Source organism: Varanus komodoensis, unplaced genomic scaffold (assembly GCF_004798865.1).
Source record: "Varanus komodoensis strain SLA01 unplaced genomic scaffold, ASM479886v1 scaffold11, whole genome shotgun sequence".
Taxonomy (NCBI): domain Eukaryota; kingdom Metazoa; phylum Chordata; class Lepidosauria; order Squamata; family Varanidae; genus Varanus; species Varanus komodoensis.
The window spans coordinates 4,387,188-4,414,701 of NW_025335317.1; the positions used below are offsets into that span (position 1 = coordinate 4,387,188).

The window sequence follows — 27,514 nt, forward strand, 5'->3', positions numbered from 1 at the left end:
AGCAATGCTTCAGCTAACAAACAAACTAACTAAATAAAAATGGCAGGGGCAGGAAGCAGTCAAGGCCCTGCGCTGATGATCCCCTAAGACAACTGTTTTGTTACTGAGCCCTCCGAAAGCTATTTTCGGTGGGATCGGGTGACAAAGTTTACACATGAAATCTAAATATGGTCAGAGGGGTCTTGCAATAGCATAATGAACCCTCACATGGCTGAGGAGGCTAAGTTTAGTAGTCAGGCAAGATACACAGAGAAGATGGGCATAGCAACAAGCTACTATTTACAATGATTAAAACAAGCCGTGGAAGATGGTTGTTGGTGGGTTTCGTGAATACAACAAGGACAGCTGATGGGTAAACCACCCAGCAGTTGTATTCAGGGGCTCCTAACAGCAATAAAACACACATCAGTGAAAAGGTGTACCAAGTTAAACATTTTAAGGCTCATGCAAGTCAGGTTCTGGGCCAGGCAACAATCGGGGATCTGTCAGGAAAGTCCTATCATCCCCATTCTGGATAGTTCAGACCTAAAAATGCGGTGGGGAAGGTTCCATTAGAACTGGTTTCTGCTAGAAGATAATAGCAATAGATGCCATTGTTGTTTCTATTGTGAAGGCTCACATTTAAAAGATATGCTAGAAGAATGTTACTCGGAAAAAACAAAGCAAAACAGAATAACACTCAGAAAATGTGATGCATTTTATAAAGGCCTGTCATGATTGCCTTGTTCTACCAGCAGCAACAACACTGCAGAAAAACAGCAATCTAGCAAGCAAGTACAAGTTAAGAATACTTTTGCAAGGCCTCCTTTTCAAGCGGAATTTTGTCCAATATCCTGTTCCAATTCAAAGATATCCCTACCTAACATGTTTCTGCTCAACAGAAACCCTTTTCTCCTAAGACTGAGATGGAATATACCATTTCTATTCCCATATTGATTTTTCTGAAAATTTCAGCAACATTTCTAGATATTTACTTTGTCCCAATTGCATGTAGAAATGGTAACTTTTCTAGGCTTCTGCTCATCCAATTGAAGGTGCACTCACAGACTGTGGAGCAAATAAATAAAATGGATGGCATTTGAACCCTTTGCATTGGGTTTCTTTGGTTCCTTTCACTCCTGTGTGTGTCCTCCTTCTGCTAAGTGGGCTGGGACAAGGACCTAATTCAATGACACTCCCTGCTTACCAGAATCTTTCACTTCTCCTCTGCCTATTTTGAGGTGAGGGTGTGTGAACGCAGGGCTCACAAAACTGGAAACACGGCTGGAGTCTGTCTGCCCATGAAGGAGGGAGATCAGCCAGGGCTGGAGGTGACGGCCTCCCCGGACACAAGGGACAGGGTGTCTTCATCACCTTGGAGAAGGACACGCATAGCTAGACATCGTGCTAGCACGTCAAGTTACCTTGGCTAAGTTGGAGAAGGCACAGGCCAGCAGCCAGATGGGTGACCACCTGTGGAAATGGAGGGGGTTGGCCTCGATGGCCTTATAGTCCTCTCCTCTCCTCTCTCCTCCTCTCCTCTCCTCCTTGCTGCCCTCTGTCCCAAGATGGGAGAAATGTAGAAGCTATCAAACTACAACTGGAAACAGCCAAGATCCTTCAGCCCATTCAGGAACTTGCCTGAAGGAATTCAGGAACTTGCCATGCCTGGGTGAGAAGGCGGCGGCATGCAGTCCTCATCAGTTCAGAAAGCTCTTCCACATTCCTCCATGTCAGACTGCACAGAGCCCAGCGAGAACTGATGCTTTGGTGGGGCTATTCATTCAGACTGTTCCTGAACAATGCCATAGATGGCCGTGGCAACCACACATGCCTAGGCGAGCTGTCATTTGCCTGGCACGCATGAATTTCCTTAGAGGGAGGTAAAGCAAGGAATGCCCAGAATCTGCTCAGAATGCTCAGAAAAGCTTGGAACTGGACTCAAATGCATCTTGGAATGTTTAATTTGATAACACTTTTCACCGACATACATATTTACTGCTACTTTGAATACGACTGCCAGATGTTTTACTCATCAGCCATGTTTGTTTTGTTTCCAAATCCTATAAACAGTAAAAGGATGAACCGATAACCAAACACATTCCCAAGTAGCCAGAGAAAGCAGAGTTTACATGAGAAGAAAGCAAGGCTTCGGATGTGATGAGGACGTGCCATTAGCCATTTTCAAAGCTTCTTCTTGACATCCTTGTTTGCAGATACCAGAAACCAATTCTGCATTTAAAAGCTGTCCTGCCTGAAGGCAGAAGTGGCTGACTTGGAATGCCCAAAGCTGTCCTGGAGATTATTGTATAGGAACAACAATTTTAGATGGTTCCCATTCTTCTACTGCTGGGCTGGATTAAGTGATGTGCAGTGACACAAGAAAAAAAGACACCCCAACATGCAACCAGACGCTGGATCCCACAGCCGGCCTTCTCTTTTGCTAGAGTATCTGTAATCAGTTGAATACAAACCTGTGAAGAACTTGCTGTATTCCTGCTCGATTTTTTGAGCAGTTTCAAATTGTTCTTTGGAATGTTTCTGCGTAACTTTGTCCCTCAGGAAGACGGGGTCTTTCTGTTCTCTGCAAGGCACAAACAGAAACCGCTTATTAAAAGCTTAATTTTTCAGGAGACAGGAAGCTTTGAAGCCAAATCTGAGCTGCGAACAAATACAAGAGTGGGTAGAGACTGCCCTCTGTCGTCCAGCATGGCAAGGAACGTGGGACCTGCACGCAGAAGAGAGAGCTGCTCAGTCTCGGAAAGGCAGCCTTGCTAACAGGAGCAAGTAACCACACAGGGCAACGCAGACAAGGACTGCAAGAAAACCATCTTGCCCTGCGGAAGGCCTCTGGTGGCTGGCCAACGCCCCTCGGTATGGACAGCACCTTCTAGACACATTTCTTAGCATTCCAAATTGTTGTTACTTTTTCTGCAATGGCTGAGCGCCTATGTGGATGAGGGTTGCCAGAAAGTAAGCTCCCCAAGGTTTCCTTTCCCGAGCTGGGCAGCAGGAATACAGCAGCTCACTCTACGCCACATTCTCCCCACCCTACCTGTCCCCACCTGGACCGGGCTTGCACCTGCAGAGACCCTTCAGATCACATCCGCAGCACCATTTTCTTCCCCAAGTCAATTTCAATCCCTGCTTTGACTACTTTACCCTCTGCCCCCTTCTCCTTTCTCTTTATTGGCCCTCTTGCCATCTCTGCTTTGCTGGCTCCCTCATTTCAGCCGCGGGTTCTTACAACTGCTCGCCTTTCCCTTTCTTTGTACCTCTTCTCCATTGCCTCATCTTCTTTAGACGGCAAGTCGATGAGTGCAGCATTTGCTCCAAAAGTGATTCCTCTACACCTACGCCCTGGGGCATTTAAAAATAATAGCAGCCATTCATTTACTATTATTTACTAACTAGCAGTGCCACGAGTGATGGGTCTGATGCAAACCCAGTCTATCTGGCAAACAGCTGTGGCCTCTCTGGGAAGCACCTTGTTTGTCTGATAGACAGCCATGCTCTCTTGCACAGAAGCACTCTGTGCATGGGGTGGAGGCAGGTGGGGGGCAGAGGTGATGCACCCAGGGCTGCCTGCTTTCCCACTGCTGCAATTCACACCTTTGCCTTCTGCTCTTTGCCTCAAGCCTGCATGGCTACGTCCAGGGCGCATGATTTCAGTAAATGAACTGTGGTGTGGTCCCCCCATTCACAGCACCAAAGAGACAGAGAAGTGACGTGGGTGTCCACAGGACCCCCAAAATGCCTGGATGCAGGGAACCCCCAAAGAGGAGCGGCTTTTGCACGAGAGAGGCAAGATGCCAGCCGGAGCGGGATTCAGGGCTGGCCGAGGTGGAGGAGAGTCCCTTAAAGCCTCACGGCCCGCATTCCACACCTACTTGATTTGCTTGGCATTCTTGTAGCGAATGAAGATGACGATGGGATAGATGTGGATGCTGTGGAGCCGCTCGATGGCATGGGGTGCGATATCCAGGAGACAGTGACAGTCCTAGTAAAGTAATCATGAATCAGTTTGCCAGTCTATCAATAAACCTTACAAGCATCTCTGCAAGGAAAGCCAGTCTTATCAGCGCTGGTGGGTTCAGAAAGTTCATAACTGCAGTTTATTTATTAGATTTATATCCCCCCCTTTTTCTCCCCCTGCTTTCAGTATGATGAATCTAACCCATTTGCAGTTATAATCCTGTTCTTCTTCTTCTATTCTGTACATTAATAGCCTGTTAAAAGCGCAGCACCTTCACCTGATGCTCTCCATACACTTTGTTCCTCTACCTGTCCCACCTGTCCACTTTCTCAGGGCCGAACCGGGTGTGTTGGGAGCAGTCACATACATTTACCTTTGAGTCTCCTGCCATGAATTTCTCAAATGGCCCAGGGGGGTGCTTCGCTTTTTAGAAAAGCTGTGGACAGGTGAGGGGAGGCGCATCTCCTCCAGACTCCACATGGCCAAGAAAAGGTGCCTCTAGTGACCAAACATGGAGATATGAGGCAGGTGTGGTGAAGACTGTCGCTCCCTCAGTTGTGTGTGGACTCTTTCAGATGGGAACGGGGCTGACTTCAAAACCGCCACTGCTGCCCCATCTTTTCACGTTTGGCCACGGACTACTTAACAGTCTGTATCACTTAACTTTGCCCTTTGTACAATTCCTAGCCACTTAGGGGTGCTCTAGAAATATCTGGAGCAAGACTTCCTGGCATGCATTCTAAGCCGCTGCACTGCCCTCATCCTAGAAATGACTCTATCAGAGCCTATTCAATTTGAAAAGACAAGCACTTCGACACAAATGAGAAGGAGCCAGATTCGATTTGATTGCTATGTCCCTGCTCCCCTGAACGGTCTCCAAAGAACTCAGAGCAGTTTCCCTGTGGCTCCCACATGGCTTCCCATCCAAGACGCTTCCAGGACCGAACTTGCGCAGCTGTGGCGGAAGGATTCCCGCCGTGTGCCTTTTTTGGAAAGAAAACCCACTGAGGATACCACGAGAGAAGAGCAGCACCTTCTCTGTTATCTCCTTGATCGAGGCAACAGTTGTCACGTCAAAATGTCCGCTCCTACGTTTATAGTCTATGAACAGGCAGTCTTTCACACCCCGCTCGATGGCTTGCTGAGAAGCTTTCATCACCTCTGTTTAAGAAGCACAAAAACAAACACTGTATTCAGCGTTCGCCTGAGAAAAGAATGAGGGTATACAGATGTGTCTGACCTGCTTTTCTGTCCCCTGCCTTGAGTGTGGTTCTGTTTCCACCCATCCATCCTGACATTTAAAACAATTAAATGCTATTGTTTGGCAGGGTGGACATGAAAGGGCTTATGTAGGTCATCAAGGAGTACACAGCACAATATAAACAGAAGGTAACAGCATGCTGTGCTACCCAGCATGGGCTGGGCCAAGTTGAGAAGACACAGAGCATCACTCCAGGGAGAATGCTTTATTGACTAAGTCTGGAACATTCTAGGCTGTTTATGGGTTAAGCAACCCAGACTTAACCCAACAATTGCCCATGGTTTAACCCATATGCAGCACAGTGTTTCTGGGTTCAGATGGCCCCCAAACAAACCAGGAAGGAGGTGTGCCTCTGTTTGGGATTAAAATCAGAAGAGATGAGCGTGCAACTCATGTCTGTTTGCCCCACGATTTCTGGGTTAAACTGTTCAGGAAGTGCCTGGCTGAACCAGGTCACTCTTTATCTGTGTGTCCACACACGCATTGTGCAGCAGGGACAAGAACGTTACCCAGCCCTTATTAAATGTCGGATGATGCAGAGATTTGGGGTAACTTGATGCGGCGGCTGCCCAGCTGGCTCCAAAATTTGACAGAGGCGCCTGGTGGCAAAGGGACACTTGCAAAGAACCACGTTACGAGATGAACACACCCACCTTGGAACTACAGCCAGAAGAGAGCCCTCTCTGAAAAGGAATACAATCCTACACAACAGAGGAAAATGTTCAAAGACTTGTCCAGGAAAGAAAGGAAAACAGACAACTAATCAACATCCTGCTTTCGGTGCATCCACATAAGTAGACCTTGGCTTGTTTATACCTGGGCTGCAAACCATCCCTGTGGTTTCGTTTTCTCTTTGGTATCACTAAAAGTTAATTATGGTAACAATGACAACAAGCAAAACATGGCAGAAGACAAAACCCAGAAAGCATCCCGATGCGTTACTTTCCCAGTGAGATTTTCCGGCACTAGGGAAGACTTCCTATTTTCCCAGGCATTTTATTCTTCCAGTTTCTGTTGTTCTAAATATATTGCTCTATGTTAAATTTTTGTATTGCTGTTCAATTTTACTTTATTTTTAACTTCTATTTACATTGTAGATTTAAATTGTTATAGTGTATCTTACATTGTATATTATGGTTTTAGTTGTTGTAAACTGCCCAGAATGTTTTGGCTATTGGGTGCTACAGTAATCCAATGATGAGTGAAGATCACTGTTAATTTTTTAAATTAATAACAGTCCCTGGGCATACTCCTGTGCATGTTTAAGCAAATAAAATAAAGTCCTACACCTCCCATTTGGGAGTAGCAGAAATCTTTTTCTATCTGCAAAGGATCCACTGGGCAAGGTCCAAGATCTGAAAAAGCTCTCCATAACTTCAGCATATACAAGCTTCAGAAAGAAGAAATGAGTTAGTAGGGAGCTGAACACCTTCAAAGTGCAGGTGGTCCCAGTTCCGGACATCCTCTGCCCAATTTTAACAATCTTTGCACATAGGAAACTGCACAACTAAGTTGAGAGCTGGGCCCAATCCCATGCACTCATGTCTCCTTTCCAAGGTTTTTAAAGAAATCATTCTGTGCAGGAATGAATGAAAAATGGCACCTCAGTTATCTGCAGTGGTGACTTCCACACTCTGGCATCAGGTACAGCATCTGGATTAACCCAACGGAGGCCCGTGTCAAGGGTCACCAGAGCTGGACAGCCACCCACCAAGGGCCCGCACTCGAGCAGGTGCCCCTGGAGTTGCTCCTCTGCTTACTCACTTGACCCTGCTCATTCAGCCGCCTCTCCTCTGCTCTACCACCAGCGGTGGTGACCTTGCCTATTTGCTCACTGGCTCTTTACCTGTCTAGGATGCATGTGGTGGCAAAGGTGAGACAGGAAGCAAAGGGGCTATTTACAGTGCGGACGAGAAGCGAGACCCAATGAAGAAGGAGGCCCACTGGAGGTGCTGGCCAAGGGACCTCAAACCCAGAGCTGAAATGGTCCACAAGATGTAGGCAAGCAATTCTGTTTCTACTACTCCATATGGATGAGTCTTAATAGAATTCCCTCATTATCAGAGAACCTTCTAGTGTTGACAGCCTTACCAAGAGGACACCTGGAAAATTTCCCCGGAGATTCCTTGACTAACATGTCCTTCACAGCATCAAGCAATGGTCCGAGAATAAGCACAGGCCTAGGAGAAGTGCAGTCTACTTTCTGGACTCTTTGATAAGCAAGACTCACGGTATCTAGAAAGAAAGGGAGAATTGGTTGCGTTCCATTTATTTTTTCTCGTCACACGACATTCAACAGCATGTGCTTAGGAAGGGCACCTAAAGCGTTTGAGGAGCTATCTGAAAGCTATATGAATCTGGGGTCTTTGCCAGTGCATGCTTATATACCCACTCACTGAAGAAACAGAATATTGAGAATTATTCAGAAAATTCCATATTCCACATCTAACGATCCCAAAACTCAGCTGAAGACAAAAAGATTTGGGGACATGCTTCCCTGGCCTCTCCCTGGCTGAGTAAGGGCTTGTGAGCCACACTCTTCTCTGCAGACGAAAGATGAAGGGGGTCATGGGGACAGAAGTGTGCTTGGAGGGTGCAGGACACATGGCATGATGGGCTGAGGTTTGCTGACCCACCCACTCCCCACTTTTGAGCTTCGTGAGGGCAGACAAAGATAGGCAATTCCAAACAGGCACTTGCCATCCAAGAAAGGGATGGAGTCGGTGCTGATGGTGTCAAGAGCCAGCAGATCTTTCCCATCTTTGGACCCACTGCGTTTGTGCTTATGCTTCCTCCGAAAGAAGGATCTTCGAGCCGCCGCCGAGGATGTCTTTGTGGAGCTGTTCTCATCCTTCACTTCCGACATGCTGTGCCTCCGATAAAATTCCTGTTCCATCCTGCGAAGAGATAATGTGGATAGTCAGGCGAAAGCTGAACGGCTTGCACACAGGGGCCATGGAAACCAATTCTGCTGCATCCATGAGAGCAGCCTCGCAACAGAAACATTTAGAGTGGGCTGGCACCTGGTGGAAGGGGCTGTGGGCAGCGTGCGTCTGCCCGCTCCCTGTGGTTGCACTTCCCAGAGTTTGGGTCAAGTGCCAGGTGAAGAAGTCCCACCAATTTTCAAGCTGTGTCCTGGAGAACTCTCAGAGTCCCCCAAGGTGAGATCAATAATGCCAAGCACGTGTCCCTGGTTCACCACTTCTGATCTTCTCTAGATTCTGAAGCTACAGAAAAGGGACCTGATCATTCACTTAGGTGAGGGAGGGCCAGACCACATGGTGTGTGTGTGGCTCAGACACTGCCGTGTCCTGGAATGCTATAGCTGAGCTGAGCTCCATGGCAGACAAGCGTGTGCCAAAGGTGTCCCGGGGGCAGAAAGTCTGAAAACTTCTGCAGCAGGTGAACATGTTTCACCCGTTTATATATATGTATTTTCCAGAACCACCTTTCCAGCCATATGGCACTCCATTTACTTCAGTATGGAGATGTATGACTCTCCAGGCACATGTATGCAAATTTTATGCAACCAATTAGAAAATGTCCCCCCTCCCTGTGCACCCAGCCCATGTTTCCAATTAACTTTCATTAAATCTTTCATTAAAAAATCTATGGAATGCACTCCCCAGAGAGGTCCGCCTGGCGCCATCGTTATTTGTTTTTCGGCGCCAGGTGAAGACCTTTTTATTCAAATGTTATTTTAATTGTTAATATTATTTATTCATTTTATTCTTTGGCCAGGGAGACTTAATTTATATTGTTAATTTATATTGTTTTATTGGCTTCTATTTATTTATGGTTGTGAGCCGCCCCGAGGCTTCGGTGAATGGGGCGGCATAGAAGTTCCCTAAATAAACAAACAAACAAACAAACAAATAAATAAGTTTCTGCTACTCTGCCACTGGCAGTCCTGAGGGGGAGGAACCCCCTCACCCCGGCATCTTTGAACCAGGATGAAGGAATGCTTTCCTGAAATCACAGAACAATTATTAAAAGCATCTTGAAAGATTCTTTATTTTATCTGACCATCTGGTTAAAGTCAGAAGCTTTTTGCCACTCATCATCTCACAATGAATTTTGGGCTATGTCAGGGGGACGTCTAGACCAGGGTATTGTAAACCATGGACCGCTCTGAGTCATGCATAATGATCCCTTTGGCAGACAGGTGAAGAAACTGGAGGTAAAGAAGGCGTTTTCGTTCAGTTGTTTTTAAAAATATATGAAATCCACAAGACCAAGAGATACAAAAAAGAGTAGAACTAGAATCTTGCAGAGCTACACTTCCAAGGTAAAACAAAGGAACAAAATTGGAAGGTCCAGTGAAAAGCCATTGCCAGGGTGTGATCGGGCAGGACCAAACCATCAAGACAGCCCTGAGAGGGGCTGGAACCAAAAGGCCTGAGATGGCAATGAGAAACAAGGAAAATTTCCCCATCACTTCGATCAGGACTTGGGTTGGAGGAATGGTGCCTGCTCCAGCCCCTTGATCTTCAGCTCTTTGATCTCGATGAAAAAGCTAGCATCCATTTAGTGGATTAACGGAGGGAACGTGGCGCCGTCATGTGTCCACATCAAGCACAAATGCCAACTCTGTCTAGAAATGCTGCCACATGGCCATGGAAAGCCCAGCTAATGTAGTGTCTGAATCAAAATACAAAGTCCTTTCCATTTTTAGGCGGTGGGCAATTACCAACAGCACTAAAAATGACTGGCTGGAATAACTTCATTAATTGGGTGTTATTAAAAAACATGCCACCTCTCCCAAGTAACTTTACTAGGAAATCGAATACCCTCCCAGCATGAACTACAAAGGTTTGGGGAGCAAGAAGCTTGGCTCTTCTTCATCCTTCATCCTATCCCTCTACTTTTAGCCATGATATACATGCCATTTATATCCCAGAGATTGAATTACATGTATTTGCTGGGAATCTGTCCTCTTTCCAGCTTTTGGGCATTTTCATCCAGCTGCCACGCCATCCAGCAGCCAAAGTTGCCCTGTGGGAGAGTGTCATCAACATACAGAATATCGTCTTTCTTAAAGCTCAAGTCTTGCTCTACTTCGGCCATCCGGTCATAAAGTGCCCTGCAAAGCAAGGGAGACAAAAAGCACTTTTCAAATGTTTTAACTGTGGTCTACATCAGCCTTCCCCAACCTTGGGCCTCCTAGACCTATTTGGACTGCAGCACCCAGAATTCCCAGTCAACAGCCCTGCTGGATGGGAATTCTGGGAGTTGAGATCCAAATGCCTCTGAAGGCCACCAGGTTGGGGAAAGCTGGTGTGTATCATGCAGGCATTCAAGAGGCTGTTGAACGGACATCTTTAAGGGGTGCACTGAGCAGGGGCTTGGGCTTGGTGGCCCCTTCCACCTCTACTCTTTTATGATCCTGTGATACCAGGGTGTGGACTAGCAGCCTTCTGACTTGAGGGAGGCTCACCAGACCTTGCCTAGAGAACTTCTGCTCCGGGATTTTGTCATACTCCCCCCACACAGTATATATAGCTAGCAGATAAAGAAGTCTCAAAACCTTCCTCAGGGCTCCTTAATACGTATTCATTCAACTTCACCAAACGTGGGCAGGGAGAGCATGATGATTCTCATTTTGCAGGCTGCAGAACCAACAAGTCTGTGGATGAGCCAGGAATTGAAACACAGATGGCTCAGATCTAGGCCTCCCTGTTCTTTGTGTGCATAGGATTCACATCCTCCAGTTAATTCGGCAAAGTTATCTTTGGAGAAGAAAGTGTGGAGTTACCACAATGTAGTTTGATCTCTTGAGTGTGAATTCTTGATGCCACATAGGCCATTTAAGTTTACCCTAAAGGTGGATGGATGCACGTTTAACCTCGCTGAAATAGGGTCAAATGCCAACTTGTTAAATGGGCAGTGAATCAATGCATATTCCAGTGACTTCAGACAGAGCTTTTCTGCTACCCTGTGCCATGTCAAACACAATGCACCCAACGCTTTGGCAAAGCCATTCGTTCACACATCAAGTGCTGAAAGATCAGGAGAAGCGTGTGCCCATGCAGGCCTTCGTGGCTCTCAAACCAGCTCTGAACCGGGTTTAAAATACCTGACATAGAATCCATCTCCAGGTAGCTCTTTGATCTTGGTGAATTCTTCTATTCTGTACTGAGCTTTTATTCTAACATTTTCACCTGGCTTGAGCATTTCGAGGTAAGCTTCCTCAGCAGTTTTATTCCGCAGGTCAACAGATCCATACTGCAAAAAAATAAAAACAACAGAAACAAGAATACCTGAAACCTCAAGTGTGAGAGGTGCTTCCAGCAAATTAAAACGACAGAAGGTGTGGGAAGTGGGATTGAGAGCGTGAGCAGAGCAAAAGAGGGAAGAATAAATGTTTATACACAGCAAGGCCTAAGCTTAAGAAAGATCACCGTGAAAATCAAGAGACTGCTGCAGCTTTATCTATCAAGTGGCCATGGACCGGGCAGACAGCTTTCACTTTCTCTTAACCATGGTTTGGCATGTTGTCTGGAGTAGGAAACTACAGATAGCTTTAATCATAGTTAATTAAAACCAACTAACCTCAAACCCAGCATACTAAAAAGCAGAGACATCACCCTGTCGAGTAAAGTATGTATAGTCAAGGCTATGGTTTTCCCAGTTGCAATGTATGGCTGTGAAAGTTGGACCATAAGGAAGGCTGAGCGATGAAGGACTGAGGCCTTTGAACTGTGGTGCTGGAGGAGACTCCTGCGAGTCCCTTGGACCGCAAGGCGATCAAACCGGTCAGTCCTAGAGGAGATCAACCCTGACTGCGCTTTAGAAGGCCAGATCCTGAAGATGAAACTCAAATACTTTGGCCTTTCTAATGGGAAGAAAGGACTCCCTGGAGAAGACCCTGATGTTGGGAATGATTGACGGCAAAAGAAGAGGAGGACGAAAGAGGATGAGGTGGTTGGATGGAGTCACTGTGGCAGCGAGTGTGAGCTTGAGTGGACTTCAAGGGATGGTGGAGGACAGGAGATCCTGGAGGAATGTTGTCCATGGGGTCACAAAGAGTCGGGTTCAACTTTGCAACTGAACAACAAACCTCAAACCGTGGGTTCTGAAACTAATCAGCTTTACAAGAACCATAGTTTAGGTTAGCCTCATTTCCTGGTGTGGATGATACAGGAAACTGTGGTTGACTAAAAGCAGAAGTGAAGGCTAGGCTCGTTGTTGTAACACTTCAGCGTAATCCTTCATTCCAGCCAAATGCTGCGGGTGCGTTTTGCATCTGTGAATTCTGCAAGGATTTCCATCACTGCCACTACCACCCCCTACCATTTTGTACTTACCTCAAGGATCATGTCGCCCGGCACCAGGCCATCAGGTCCGTTGGCAGGGCTCTCACCATCTACCTCCGACACAAATATTCCATACAGGTTCCCACCACAGATCTGGATTCCAAGTTCCACTTGGGACTTCTGAATGAGAACTGTTCTAGGCTCAGGTGTCCTCTTATTGGTGTCCACAGAATTCCTTTATTATAGCAAGGGACAAGAGAGACCCATGACTTGTTTGACCAGGTGATCATCTCCAGCTTCTCCTCCTCCAGTCCCTCAGACCCAGACAGGGCTCTGGACCAGGGGCCAAATCTGCCCTCTCAGGAGTCCCAATCTGGACCTCTGGGGTTTCTTGAAGGCTCCAACCCCTTCTCCTGGCTTCACCCGCTTTCTCCCAACAATGGATCTTTTGTTGGTTTTCAGAAGCTGAATTCTCTCTCGAGTTACGGGTTTAGCCACTGGCCTTAAACCAAAATATACTGGGATTTCGACTGTGTTTGTTTTGCTCCTGGGAATGTGGCCCCCAAGAGCTCCTCTGAAATGGAATGTGGCCCCCAGGTGGAAAAAGGTTCTGCACCCTGCCTGAGTTGCCGCCCCTTACTAGCTCTTGATCTCACAGGAGGGGATGAAGCCCAAAAGATGTTGCAACAGTAGAATTCAAGTTTGTTATGGCAAAATTTGCCAGGAAGAAGCCAACTGTTTCCTACTGGATGCCAAGTTTCACTGGGGCCCTCTCAATCCCCCTCCCCCTCCCTGCCCCACTGAATTGCTTGGCTGTGGAAAAGTGCAAGGCATGGTCCATGTTACTTGCAGAAGTGGAGGTTCTGATTGCAAATCCAGTGGTGCCCACCCCATACTCCCCATCCCTCTAGAGTAGGTTTCCCAAAAGTGGTCAGGGGAAAGAAAAACCAGAGAACCAAAATGGTCCAATGGTGTAAAGAGACAGTCTCGGGGTGCGGAAGAGCTGTCTTCTCAAGAAAAGGGCTTCTTCTTGGAATAAAGCCGTCTGTATTTCTGACATCATCCCCCCACTCCTTTGCAGATGATTTGGAGTAGAACTGGAGGATGAGATTACAGGACACCCGACACGTCCCAGTTCAAAGCCAAACCAGTATATTGTGGCCGGAAGAAAGTGGGAAATTGCCCTTGCCTCATTGAGTTGCGGGGACTGGTCGTGGGGGTGGTCTGCTTGGAAGGAGGCGTCATGGTCCCTTCGTCCTGCTCGCTCACAGTATCGATGATGGAATGGCTGTCGGGGGTGGCAGCTCCACTGCCCTGCGGAGTGGAGCGGCTGCTCACAGGTTCCAGCCGGGAGCTCAAAAAGAAAGGAGGCAGCAGCAGCAGCATTAGAACATGACCGCATGGAAGCATCCTCTGGACACTCCAGGTCTTGAGCTACTTAGCGGATTACTCAGATTACAGAGGTGATTTGGCAAGAAATCGATTTTAAGCCAACCTCCCCATCCCAGTGCAGGCCATTCCCAGGCCCAGGTGTGGTAGGTCCCTGTCTAAGAGGCAAAGGACCCATCTACTTCCTCCCACCCCAAGCAAGATTTTGTCTAAGGGGGAAAACCCAAGAAGAAACGCATGCATGCCCTACATGGCTCCCAAAATGCGTGAGCGGCACCTCTGCTGCCTCACTTCCCCGCTTTTCCAAGCTGGCTGATGACAGAATAGGCTGCTAGAAAGCAACCACCCTGGCCTCCCATTCCAAAGCATGCAGGGCTGTCGAGGCTGGGCAATGATGGGACGCTGGGGCAGCAGAACCCCCCTTTTTCACAGAATCACAGAATAGCAGAGTTGGAAGGGGCCATGAAGGCCATCGGGTCCAACCTTCTGCTGTTGCAGGACACCAATTTACACCATCCCACTCAAGGTCCAGTTTCTTTCTGAATGTCTCCAGTGTGGGAGAGCCACAGCCTCTCCAGGCAGCTGCTTCCACTGTCCTATTGCTCTGGCAGTGAGGAAGCTCCTCCTGATGCCCAGCCTGAATCGGGGTTGTCACAACTTGAGCTGATTATTCCGTGTCCTACACTCTGCTATTAGTGAGAAGAGATCTTGCCCTTCCTCTTTGTGACTGCCTTTGAGGTCCTTACAGAGGGATATCATGTCCCCCTCGAGTCTTCTCTCCTCAAGGCTGAACATGCCCAGTTCTCTCAGTCTCTCTCGCAGGGCAGTGTTTCCAAACCCTGGATCATTTCTGCTGCCCTCCCCTGGACCCTTTCTAATTTACGCGCAGGCCAGGCAATATGGGAGGCACGCTGCCTCCCCAGGGCTGGCGGAAGGGGGCGTGCTCTTTTCCGCAGGATTTCACTACAAGTGGCAGTGGACTCCAATGCAGCATTTGAGCTGGCAGGCGGATGTGCCCCTGGCCCCACCGTTTCTAGCCAAATCTGTCATGTTCCCACACCCAATCAGGGCCCATTGAAGTTCTTTCCCACTGCCAGCTTTTCATCTCCTCATCTATTTCCTGGTAGCTCAGTTCTGAGATTATGCCAAGACATGATTTAGGAAGCTGGACTGTCCAATCGTAAACCTGTCTATCGGATAGACTCCCTGACCTGCACCCTGGAGATGGGAGAGAGGAAGCGGAGTGTTGAGGGGACAGACACCATGTGCCACCAATCTGGAAACGAGATTTGTGAGTCTGGTTTGTGAGTTTGGTTGAATGTCACACACAGTGACGTTTGGTACAGAATCAGTGTCGCACGAGATGCGATGTGACGCCAGGACTGTGTCGAGGGAAAACTGGGGGTCTGCATGAATGACGTGTCACGTCTCTCACCTCGATCGCGAGTGATTGCCGAGCTGGAACATGTGTGGGTTGTACTGTGCCAAAATGGTGATGGTGTCACACTGTTGCCCAATGATGAGCCGCGCTTGCTGTTCGGTAGCGTTCCTCAGGTTTATCCCGTTAAACTAGGGGATGGAGGAGAAGAAAACGGACATCCAGCATCCCACTCTCACTGATGAAATCACTGTAGATTTTCCCGTTGTATGTCATAGTGAACTGGATTTCCCTTGATTTATTGGGTCTGTGGTGTCGTGTTTCTGGTAGGGCAGATAACAGCAATACCTGCTGTTTCTCTATTACCTCTTTGGGGAAAAGAAGATCAGTGCCATCATAAAATCGATCCATTTGACTTGACTACTTAAAAGTGGGTAACCTACTCTCCTACTGTAAAACAGCTGTGTTTTCTGAAGAGCTTTTAAAGGATGCATTTTGCAGATTCAGCATTTTGTACATGACTGCTTTTATATGAAGGTAACACAAGAAAGGCATTTCAAGGCTCAGTAATCCAGGACCACCAACTGATAGTAGCTCCTGCTGAGCAGGCCAGGGACAAACTCTAGTTTGCCTTTCCATAATTCTCCACACAACCAGATTTTTTCTTTTCTTTTTTGCAGGGGCTGGCTCATTTCCCACCTTTGCAGGTGACACTTTTAGAATACTCTAGAAATAGCAGCACCCGGTATTGTGGCACGTTTGCGAAAATAAATGGAGCTGACTATGCCAGGCATGCTTGCAATTCACACATGTTGCTACCTCCAACAGCTGGTCACCGTATTCCAGGCCAGCTTGGTGAGCGATGCTTCCCCCGGTCACTTTGGAGACAAATATCCCGCCGTTTTCACCGCACACAATGGAGATCCCAAGTGGCTCAGAGCCCTTTTGCACTTTGACGTGGCGTGGTTCTTCCATGTATGGCCTTTGGGAGGAAAAGAGCAGAAAGTTGTACACTCGCAACACGGACATGCACCGCGGAGGCTGAATCGCACAGAGGGCATGCAGTAGCGATGCCCAAGTTGCTCACCCTTAAGAGAGTAATAGGGACCACCTTAAAACAGTTGCTAAAATGCTGAGAACAGCAGCATTCCTTTCAGGTCATCATGCAAGGTATGGAATCAAGAGGATACAAGAGGAAGACTATTTCAAGTGCATTTGGGGAGGAGAGCAAAAAAGGGGTGGCAAATTAAACTCGGTACTGTATAAATGCAGTGATCGTGAGAAGGGCTTGAAACAAAACACAACTTCATCCATATTATATATAGGTAGATCAACATATATAATATGCAATTTCGGGCACATTCCCACAGGAAGCCATACATCTGCTTATAAAATTTTGGGAGTCTTAAAGGTCAATAGTTGTAACATATATATACGGAAACATTTCCAGAGATGGAGAAGGGGAAGCACAACATTGCTACGTAATATTTGTATGCAGGAAAGCACAACATTAGTCAATAAAAATTAAGCAGCTGTACGACAAACAAACAAACTCAAGCCATTAAATATGGCGGCTTGCATGGCAGCATTGCAATCACCATGCAATTTTTCCGTCGGGGGAGGAATTATCCAAACATAGAAATAGCACAAGGAAGGTGCGCAAATACTGCTGGGAAGGACAACCTTAATATCAAGCCAACCTCAAACTCCTTAGTGAACAGAACCTTGGCCTAGGAGCCACAGGGATTCTCAGAAAAGACCTATTACGGAACAAATATCTGAAAGGTGCAGAGGGATGCAGAAGAGAAAAAGAAAAACACTTAGAAAGAGAGAGCACAACAACAGTCTCAACAGCCACAGCGAGAATGGAAACCATGCCCCTTAAAATGTGACAGTCTGTCTTTGAAGCTCAACCCTAGTTGTTGACCGACAACGCACAGCCTGCGCACGGCACTCTCTCCATGTAATAGGATGGTGCCCTGGACCAAGCAGCTTTGACTGTTGGTCAGGAAATACATGAAGGCGCAAATTTCCTCCACTCTCTGAGTTTACCGTTTTGCCTTTGGTTGTGCAGCAAACTACTGGGCTTCTATTCTGTTTTATTTTACTCCCTCCAAGATGCAGCACAAGCACAGCGGAAGCGTGGCTTCCAGAAGCTCATTCCAGGACGTGGGAGCAGGAAACACTGCTTGCACCAAGCATAGGACTGGCAAATTAAGCATAGGGGGTGGGTGAGTGGCATGTCACGCAACTGTGGGTCCTGCCAGGCAAAGTTCTGTTTTGGGCATCCCCAGGTGAGAGATCCCAGAGGGCAGCTGAGAAAGAACTTGGCCTGGAAACCTGGAGAGCTTCGGTTGAGCTCTGCCACCACTCTGGATTTGATGGTCCGTTGGTTTCACTGAGGCCCTGACCACACAGAGCAGCCCATCACTGCGTCCTTTGGCAGAGCATGCGAGGCTGTGGCAGGATCACTAGGAGGCAGGCTCGGTGGAAGCCGTGGCCCCCATGTGGCTGATGCATAAATGGTGGCCCCACTTGCTGCATTTGCTGGCGCATGTTTGAGGTTTTGAGCAATTACAGGTTATGAAGGTGTCCATGTGAGCACCTCTCAGGTGAAGCCTGCCAGTCGATGGCCACCGTGGTGCCTGGGCAGTGGATGCTGGGAGTAAGAGTGAAGTTGGTCTTGGGTGTTTGTTTCCACAGGTTGCTGGCTGCATTCCAGATGCTGATTTGGAATGGGAAAGTGAAATGTTATTTCAGTGAGATTGCGGAAGATAGGTCAGGTTAAGATTCTGAGATGCAGCAGGTGGAGGTGATCATTGCAAGGCCAGTGCTTTGCTGAGCCAGGCAGTTCCTGGGAATGGCCAAGATGCACCGCCAGTGGGAGCGGCCTCTGAGGATGAAGAGGTCTCAGGTGCAGACCAGCCCCATGCACTGCCATCGACCCCTTTTGAGGCATCAGCAGAGACAGGAGGCCCAGCAGAATGAGTGACGCACAGCGAGGAGGCCTCCTCGCCTTCAGAGAGCCCCTCCCAAGGGGACAGTGCCCAGACATGTTCATAAGGAGGGTTCCTGGAGGCACACACCGGATTGGCCTCAACAAACCACCCTGTGCATGCTCAGAGATCCATTCTGGGGGCACTAAGGAGCAATACAGAAAGTTGCAAGGAAAGTGGTCTTTGATGGTGATGGTTCGAAGGAGGAACCTCAGCTCACAAGTGGTGGTGCTCCATGAGCTGTGCCCCCTCCCATGGCAACTACCCCCCCCCCCAAGTCACCATCAGATCCTATTATTCAAGCATCTGTGGCAGAAGGAAAGTGATGTGCTCAAATCCAGATTGCAAGTCTGTGGCAGGAACTTCTCAAGACATGATCTAGTCACAACTTTCTGTTAAGGCTTATACCAAGGAAGCAAAACACAGGGAAAAGGACTGGCAGTGTCAGGTAAAAGATCTGTGGTTGTCAAATGGAAAGCCTAGATGGCTCCCTGTCCTGCAATAGCTATGCTAAGAGGGTGCATTTTAGCAAAGCGGCTTGTCTGAAGATAGCATTTTGGAAAAGTGTAGGAGTGTCTCTGCAGATGTGCAAAATATATTTGAGAGGAGACCCACTTTAGTTAGGGGAGGCATAAGAGGAGTCATAGAATCATAGAACAGTAGAGTTGGAAGGGGCCAAGAAAGCCATCAGGTCCAACACCAGTTTACACCCTCCCTCCCAGATGACTGTCCAGTTTCTTTCTGAATTTCTCTAATGGGGGAGAAAAAGGAAATGTGACTTCAGAAGAAGCTGGAAAGCAGGCTATTGAGCTAGGGCTTTGGGAAACACAGCAGAGGCAGAGAAAGCCTGAAAGAACATACAGCAGTGTGCAGGCCAGACGTCCCCTTAGTCCTCCAGCCATCAAGCCTTAGCCCTTGCAGGGATTAAAAACACCCTGGCAGCATCCATCTATCTGTAACCATTTAAGGTCCCAGCATTCCTAGCTCTCCTTTGGGAGCCAGCACAGCCCTTCTCCCCTCCGCTCTGCTGGCTACCCTCCATCAGGATCAGCCACCCCACAAGAGTGTCCAGGGCTGATGGGAGTGAGGGGCCCCAGCATGTGTGGGGCCAGGAGCACCCAGCTTCTGATCTCCGCCAAGCAGGGCGCCCACCCTTCTGCCTAGCGCCCGCAGAGGGGTCAATGATGCAGGAGGAAAACGCCCCAGGAACCCTGCAGGGCTTGCAGTGGAACTGCCTGGGCGGCATCTTCGGCTTTGTCAAAGCAAGGGCAACCAGCAGCCACACGCGTGACCTGCCCTCCTCATGGAAGCAGGCCTGGCTTGCTTACGGGACTGAGATTCTTTTGCAGAGGAGGAAGAGGAGGGGACTGTGCACACCTTACTTCCTAGCTAGTGCTGCAGCTGCTATTCCTGGGAATGCCCAAGAGCCATTCTGGATGGAAGCTTGGCTTGGCTGGAGGCATGTGCATTAGCCTCCTGTGCGAGCTGGTCCAGCCTTTCCCAGCCTTCAGAGGCATTCGGACTGCAGCTCCTGGAATTCCCATCTGACAGGGCCATTGACTGGGGGGCACAAGACTAGGAAAAGCTGGTCTACACCATTCCTGCACCTGCTCCCATTCCTAACAGTGCGGTGGGAAGGCTGTGGAAATCAGGTATGTAATGACTGCTTGCAAACACGGGCTGTCGCTTTCCTGGCAAGGAGCGTCAAGGTGCCAGCAAGGTGCCTTCAACTGGCCACGCAGCACAGCTAAATCCTTCAGGTGCAACTGCCAGTACAAGTTGCGTGGCAGGTCCCATCCAAAGACCTCCACACTAGGCAGCTCTTGAAAGCTCCGGGTGGATTAGGTTCCCAGGGAAAGAACTTTGTACATCTCAAAGTTTATCCCCATTGCTGTACTACAGAGCTATCCAACTCAGCTTTCGTTTTACTTCTGTTATCTTTTGCCCTTCTAGCCGTCAGCATTTCAGTCTGTTATTGATGTTCCAAACTTCCGTTCTAAAAAAGCAATTGACTAGCAAACTGCCAACTTCTCCAGCAATACAGCTGGAGTACACCTTTGGGAATGTGGACTCACCAGTTCTAATTTAATTTGTCCATGTTATATTGCCACCCATTCCAAGCCATAGGCAAAGTGTGTCACTGATGTCCAAATAACATTAGAGGCCCAAATAATTAAATATATATAACACAATAAAATTCTAGAACTTTGAAACTAACTTGGTGAGTGAATTTCATCAGCATCTCTCTTTGGATTTCCTTTGAATATAAAGCTGGATAGTGAATGATAACCTGTGAACAATCACAGGCAGCTTTTGGGATAGCAAGGGTGGGCAGAAAGACCACTGGCCAATTCCCTCATCAGCATGTCTCTTCCCTTTTCCCTTTCCAACAAATCAAGGTGGCAGGCTTCTAAAAATAGTCCTTGATTACACCAGACTGGTTTTGAGTCATAATAAAGTTGTTAGTAAGTAGCATCTTGTGGTGATCCCTTTGATGGGAAAAGTTAGCTCTTGCCAGGAGTTAGGTCAGGAGTTGATTGTCTCCTCCCTTTTCTTCCAAAAGGGGCTGGCTTCACCCTCAGGGAAGTTCATGCTGCTGGTGGGCCTGACAGCAGGAATGCGGGGCAGTTGGTCCATTATTTTGGCTTGATGATGACCCACTGGGTTGATGCACTCACAGCCTTCCCTCTCTGACCCTCCTTGTTCTACACTGTCTCCCTGCAAAACAGAGATGCTCTGGTTCTCAGCAGCCCCTTGGCTAATCTCGCTCATTCACCTTGGCATTTCATGGGCACCTACCAACCCATCTACTTCTTCATTTAGCTCACCTTCAGAGTCTCAGTTTTCTAGCTTGGAGCATTGTATTTTGAGAGAAGCACACCCAGTCTCCACAAAACCATTCACAGGCATGCAAACATAGGCTAACGACATTTAGCACAACCTAACCTATCCTTCTACTTATCCTCAAGTCTGTAGGATAAAACAGGTTCAAGTTGCCAGGCCTGCCCACTTCTGCAGTAGAGAAACCTAAAGCTGGAAAGAGGTGCCATTGTGTTGCACTGGTCAGTTGGCACCCTCTTGTCCTTAATCTCGTGTCCTTTGCTTGCAACCAAGGGCAGGGATGGCCACATTCTCCTTCTCTAGTGCATCTGGAAGGCTCCCTCTCCTCCCCTGCTGTACAGCTTTGCAAGAGTTAGGGACACAAAAACATCTATGAGCTTCATTTAGAAGCTGGAATGTTCTTCTGCACAGCACTCTGCAGAGAGCTGGCTGCCCCCTCCCCCTCTCACATTATTCCATATGCTCTTCATGTGTTCCAACTGCCAACATTTCATGGGATCCTTCCCTGCAGTCTTCTAGAACAGTGACCTTCAGCAAGTGGGTTGGAACCCACACAGGGGGTCATGGGTTGCACAGGGTATAACTGCCATTTTAGGCTTTTCCTACCTCCTTTTCTTTAAGGGGAAGGGGAAGGGGAATTAGCAGGACTAGAGGTGGTTGAAAGATGCACGAGAGAGGAGCAGAAAGCTGGACATCAACAGGGGGTCCTTTGTAGCAGGTTGAGTTGAAGGTTTGTTCTTGTCTGAAAAGGTTGGAGAACAGTCCTCTACAGAGGCAGATCACTGGTCCACCTACCTCAGGATTGTCAGCACTACCTGGCAGTGGTAGCTTTGCAAGGCTTCAGGCAGGTATTTCTCCTGTTCTACCTGAAGAAGCCAAGGACTAGGGATGAGCACCACCACTGAGCTACGGCTGGTGGGTTAGCATTCAAGATGCTGGCAATTTCTGCCATTAGCCTAATTTTAATTTCCCTTAATACTAATGTTCCAAAACATCGATTTAAAACTTGACCTAATATTTAACCAGCTGATTTGTCTTTCACCCCTAAATTCCCCCCGCCAACCACAACCACACACATGGTCACAGCATAATGACTGCAGCTTACTTGTCTTTTCGACGTTGTCCTATCGAGACTGGACTCACTGAGATTCTGGGCAGTGTGGAAAGGGAATTTTGAGACTGGCTGCTGGCGAAGGATGAGGTCTCCAGGTTGAGCGGCGACTGTGGAGGAGTGATCAGGCTTGGGCTGCTACATTCGGAATGTGACAAGGAACCTGCAACGGATAACACAGGGGTGTCCCTGGCATATGCTCATGGGCCAGCTGCAAGCACATCAAGCAATGAGCAGGGCAGCTCATGCATTCCTAGAGATTTGTCTCGAGGGCTTTTATACTGGACTCCAAAGAAGCACAACGTAAGGGCTCTTCTAAATTGCAGTGGATGTTAACCATGCCCATTACAAGTGGAAGCCACAACAAAATGTTGTAGTGCAGAACACACCTGTCCAGCCACGCCTTCCTCCATGGTTTTTCATTTGCACCCCATCAAGACATCAAAGTGTCTGCCGTGGGGAAAGGCAGTACCGATTTGCCATATGAGAAATGCCAAAGCAAGCTAAAATTTATGTTTGCGTTTAACCAAACTAGTGAATTTCCCAGGGGCTTTCATACACCCCTTGTCACTAAACAGAGCAAGTGGGAAAAGACAGAAAATATAGTAAGATGTTGACTCCTAGGCTTGCTGCTTCATATTGCTAAATCGTAGAGTTGTTTGAAAAGCCAGACAGTGTGCAGAGTGGTGGAAACACATGGATTGCAGGTTGTTCTATGATGCAGAATAAGAATATACTCCAGTTGAATATATTCCATTAAGATGGATGCAGAATTGCTGACTCTGCATCAACTCCAACTATGAAAAAGCATCTTTTGGAGCATAAGAGATTAGCAGGTGGTGGAAGGATACTATTTTTTCTACAAGTCTACTGTTTTCACCCAATGCAAAAGAGAAACTAGAAACACAGAATCCAACTCTAAACATATGGAATCATTCCCAGTCTGGAAGATATATATTTTTACCCCTGTCGGAGCCAATGATGGACCTTGGATATCTTGGTGTCAAAGGTATTTTTATCCGTTCTGTTCTGTATTGCAAGTTGCTGGACGAACCTACTTTAAAGCAGAGAAGGGGGGGATAAGATTCAATAAGAAAAGGAAGAAAAATTATTTAGGTCCTGAATCTTACAAAACTGCCAAAAGCTTTTATAACAAAAGGAAAGCACAGTTCTCTCCAGCCCCTTTTCGTATTGCTTAGCAAAGCCTACAACAAATATTGCAACTTGGAGTGGGCCAAGAGACTGGATGGTGGCGGCTCCATGTTGAAGTATGGTGTGGATCCAATGATGTGAAGCGGGATGGGGGTCCAGTCTTAGAACCGAGGTGGTGAATGGGAAAGGAGTGCCACTTCCTCCCGCTAGACCCACTCCAGCTGAGCTCCACGCTGCTTTTGTCTTCGGTTGTTTGTCTCTTAGGCTGAGTTTTGAGCCTGGAATTGGGAGAGGGACCACAACAATCTAAGTAGGGTCTACACGACTTTCTCTTCCAAGCTGGGATAGCTTTTCCTCTATTACTGGGGCAGTTCTCTGTTTAGCTACAGCAAAACTGCACCTTTGGACAGGGCCAAACCTTCTTTGCTTTGGAAGTCTGTCCACCAGCAGCCAAAGCTGGGAGTGAGCCAGAGTCTGGACTCCTGACTGGCAACCATCGGCCACAGAGAAGCAGGACACTTCCCGGCCAAAGAAATGGCCTGCAGTGTCCGGCTGGAAATGCCGCTTACCAAGTCTTGCGCTCGAAGGCAGTGAATTTGAACCGTGGGATGACCTTGTGCGTGAGTTTTCAGAACAGTCCCCAGAGTGCTTGTGACTCAGGTCCAGACTCAGCCGGCCTTGGTGCTGGGCACTATGGTGGAGACAGAAATGCTGGCTGTGAGCAGTTCAGAGCAGAGGTGCTGAGCCTCCTTCAGCCCGAGAGCTGCATTCCATTGTGGGAAGACCTCGGGGGCCACCTCCACATGGTGGGCGGGGCTGAAGGCAAATGGGGTGGGGCCAAAGTGCGGAAGAGAGCCACATATTACAGCCTAGCATTCTGATTGCTGGCGAGGCGTTTCTACGTTTCAGAATGGGAGTGGGAGAAGAGCACAAAACCCAGAAAGGCATCAGATAATGGAGAAGGGATGGGACCAGGGGAAGGGGAGTTCAGAAGTTCAGAGGGTTGGATTGGGACACAGGATGGCTGGATCAAGACCCTGGGCCTGAAGATCAGTGCCGACACAGATTCTCTGCTACACACCTAACAACAGGCTCAAGGAATGTGATCGAAAAAGACAGCGCACAGCTGTGGAATGAAGAGGTTCACCCCACTGATCCTTAGAACACTGCTTCCTGCAGCAAGGGAAGGACAGGGACACAACTATTGCTTCCACACTGTGCTTGTGGGCCTCCCAACCCCTCTTTGCCGACTCACACTTGGAAGGAGAATGCTGGATCAGGTGGCCATTTCACCTGATCCATCACGGCTCTTCTCAGGTACCTACCTGGGATGCAGGTGCTGATGGCAGTACTGGCTAGCAACAGATGGGCAGTTGGTAGAGTTTACTCTATGGCTCCAAGCTGTGTAAACTGGATTTCTCATAACAGCTGTTACTGCGGGACATGGCGCAATGTTTCTGGGTACTGTGCCTAGAAGCAAAAATGACAAAACTGAGGCTGTGCTACGCTGGGATCATCCTGTGAAGGCACGACTCCCCAGAGAAGACCGTCATGTTAGGAAGAGTTGAGGGCAGAAGGGGAAGAGCAACTATGAGGTGGGTCAACTCCACAAAGGAGTTGCCACTTTCTCAACTTGGCAAGAGCAGATCAGGGTTGCCAAGGACAGGACTTTCTGAGGGGCCGTCACCATATTGATGTCCCATAGCAACTGTACCCACAATGTGGAGAAAAACATATACCAAGAGTAGCTTTTGCTTCTGAAGTTTAGTTCAACAGTATTCTATAGCCCATGGGATACCGCCCAGTACAAATCCTGCGTGACGTAGACTCGCTGACTCGAGACAAGCTTGGCGATGACTAACTGAAACGCCATTCACTCCAGTGAATCTCCCCTACATAGATCCAAAACTGTCCATCACCGCATAATGGCTGACACGCTAAGCCTCTGGGTTTCAAAAAAAGCTGGATTTCAAGCCACCACACCATGCTTGCCCACTGCATCAGCCCACCTGTAGAACAGAATCATTACAGTCGCACAGACATTGCCACTCACCTGCCGACAAGCTTCCAGAGTAGAGAGAGGCCGGCACGAGCCCATCGCTGTGCCTACTGGACCATTTTGGTGAGTAGGTGGGCCACTCCTGCAGCTCGGGGGAAAGCAGCTCTTCGCTTGCGGGAGTGTACTTTTGTACCTGCGGGGAAAGTCCAGATCATCTCTCTTTTCTTTTCTGGTTTAGCTTTGTCCCTTGTTGCACGGCCTCTGCTCAGTGCTAACGGCCATCAAGGAGCTAGATGACAACTGCCCTGGAGTCAGGTTGCCAAGGGACCATTTCAGCTTGCAATCTAGATTATGCATCTTCCCCTTCCACTGATCCTTGCACACCCAGTTACAGTCTCATTTTCAGCCTAGCAATCTTCACGTGACTCTTCCAAGGCGTCTCTTTGGTCCTCCCCCCACTCAAATCCAGCATTGGTGGAATATGGATCACAGAGAGAACTGTTTGGCTCTTTTTACACATCTTCTGTATGTTGTCTATCTACATTTTATCAGGATCGCTCAGCACTCCTTGCTGAGAGCCAGAGAAGACAAACTGAAACCATTACTGGAAAGGCTGGCAACCAAGAAATCAGTGCAAAAGATACAGAGAACTGGCACCAACTCTGACTTTTCTCCTCTGTTGCTCTCAGGACTCCCTCCTGAAAAACCTCCACTAGCCCACCTTCCTCTCGTCTCACAAATTCCTCCACATCTTCTGTGAATCCCACCTCCAGAAACGAAAGCGCAGCAATGCAATCCTTGACAGGTCTATTCAAAAGCAAGCACCACTGAGTTCAGTGGGACATGCTCCCCTCTCACCGGGTACAGGGCTGCAGTCTAAACACATGTCACTTGAGTTGAATGACTACTCTGCCCTATGAAAAGCTTCTGTCCTTCCTTCCCTGCCTTCACAGTTGCCCCTCCAGGGTTCAAAACCTCTACTACACAGAGGGCTGCCCTTTTGTTACTGCTCTGCAAAGCCTATGAATGGAAATACATGCATCATAATTAAAAATGAATCAAACACCATTCAACCTGTTTTGGATCTATCAGCTAAATGAGAATATGTCTAAGTATTGTTATTATTTTTATTTCTATACTGCCAACAACTGAAGCTCATCCGGGCAGCAGGAGTAGCTATTACTCCTCCTCCTCCTCTAATGTCTTCTGGAGGCCCTGGAAGCTTGATAAGTGGTATATAAATGAAACAATGCATGTGCTGGCATCCGCCTGAAGGGATTAGTTAACAGTCTGCAAGCCCGGCTTTAGTTCAACAGGACTTTTCCCTCCAAGTTCTACTACTGTCCTCCATGCACTAAAACAAGGCTGGAAAATTTTTCAAATATTAAAACATTTAGTTATAGAAAGTGTCTACTTTTAGGATACACTGGTTTGAAATGAAATATCAGTTTAATAGGAACGTTAAACCCCAAACTCAGAGCCAAACTAGATGAGGCATTGGGAAATATATCACAGGACCTCCTCTGAGCGTGAGTTGTGTGTCTTTAGATTGGGGACACAGTGCAAAGGGAGACTTTTTAAAGACAGTTGTGTAGGTCCCATCTCAATTATTCCTGAAGCTGCTAACTGCCCTTGCACAAAAACATGGGTGGTAAACCCAGGGCCTTGTTCCATTTGGGCCTAGCAAGTGAACAAACACATTGAGCTAAAGGTTACTTTTCTGTGTAAAAGACAGAACCATTGGGTGGGTGTGGTGGGAAACAAGGAGCTTTGAAATCAAACGTGATAAAGAAGACACACTAAATCAGGCGTTGTTTGTATTTATTTTCTTGAGCCTCCTACTGGACACAGCCGCTAGGACTCACGAGTCTTCGTTCTGCATCTCACCAAGGTCTAAGCCCACCAAGGTAACCTTGTAGTTCCATTACTTTATGTCCTTTAACTACCTTCACTTATTCGCTGATTGTATTATGGTCATTATGACTCCCAAAAAGGCAGCACAGAATAGCACTTTTTCTTTTGTTGACCTACATTCAAGGTAAGAAAGTCTAAAATAATGCTACTTGGGGCAAAAAAAGCCCCCAGCTTTTAAGTATAGGCTGATAGGATCTGGACTAGCAGTGACTGGGCAAGAAAGGGATCTGGCGGCGGTGGTGGACGGCATGATGAAAATGTC

The 27,514-nt window shown here is 47.9% G+C and overlaps 1 protein-coding gene across 4 annotated transcripts in view; it reads right to left on the reverse strand.

Moving 5' to 3' along the window:
- The window catches only part of DLG5 (discs large MAGUK scaffold protein 5), a 98,816-nt gene that overhangs the window by 2,583 nt on the left and 68,719 nt on the right, over positions 1–27,514 (reverse strand). For 3 of the 4 annotated variants that reach the window (XM_044420276.1, XM_044420278.1, XM_044420279.1), the window contains 16 exons: positions 25,393–25,531; positions 24,665–24,809; positions 23,909–24,030; positions 23,152–23,244; positions 22,182–22,350; positions 16,059–16,221; positions 15,297–15,430; positions 13,662–13,826; positions 12,524–12,707; positions 11,293–11,441; positions 10,129–10,299; positions 7,917–8,113; positions 7,308–7,451; positions 4,989–5,116; positions 3,870–3,979; positions 2,454–2,563 (listed from right to left, as the gene is read on the reverse strand). In XM_044420276.1, coding sequence (XP_044276211.1) covers positions 2,454–2,563; positions 3,870–3,979; positions 4,989–5,116; positions 7,308–7,451; positions 7,917–8,113; positions 10,129–10,299; positions 11,293–11,441; positions 12,524–12,707; positions 13,662–13,826; positions 15,297–15,430; positions 16,059–16,221; positions 22,182–22,350; positions 23,152–23,244; positions 23,909–24,030; positions 24,665–24,809; positions 25,393–25,531 — 2,323 coding nt within the window. The remainder of the gene's footprint in view (positions 1–2,453; positions 2,564–3,869; positions 3,980–4,988; positions 5,117–7,307; positions 7,452–7,916; positions 8,114–10,128; positions 10,300–11,292; positions 11,442–12,523; positions 12,708–13,661; positions 13,827–15,296; positions 15,431–16,058; positions 16,222–22,181; positions 22,351–23,151; positions 23,245–23,908; positions 24,031–24,664; positions 24,810–25,392; positions 25,532–27,514) is intronic. The other variant, XM_044420277.1, reaches the window with a different exon arrangement.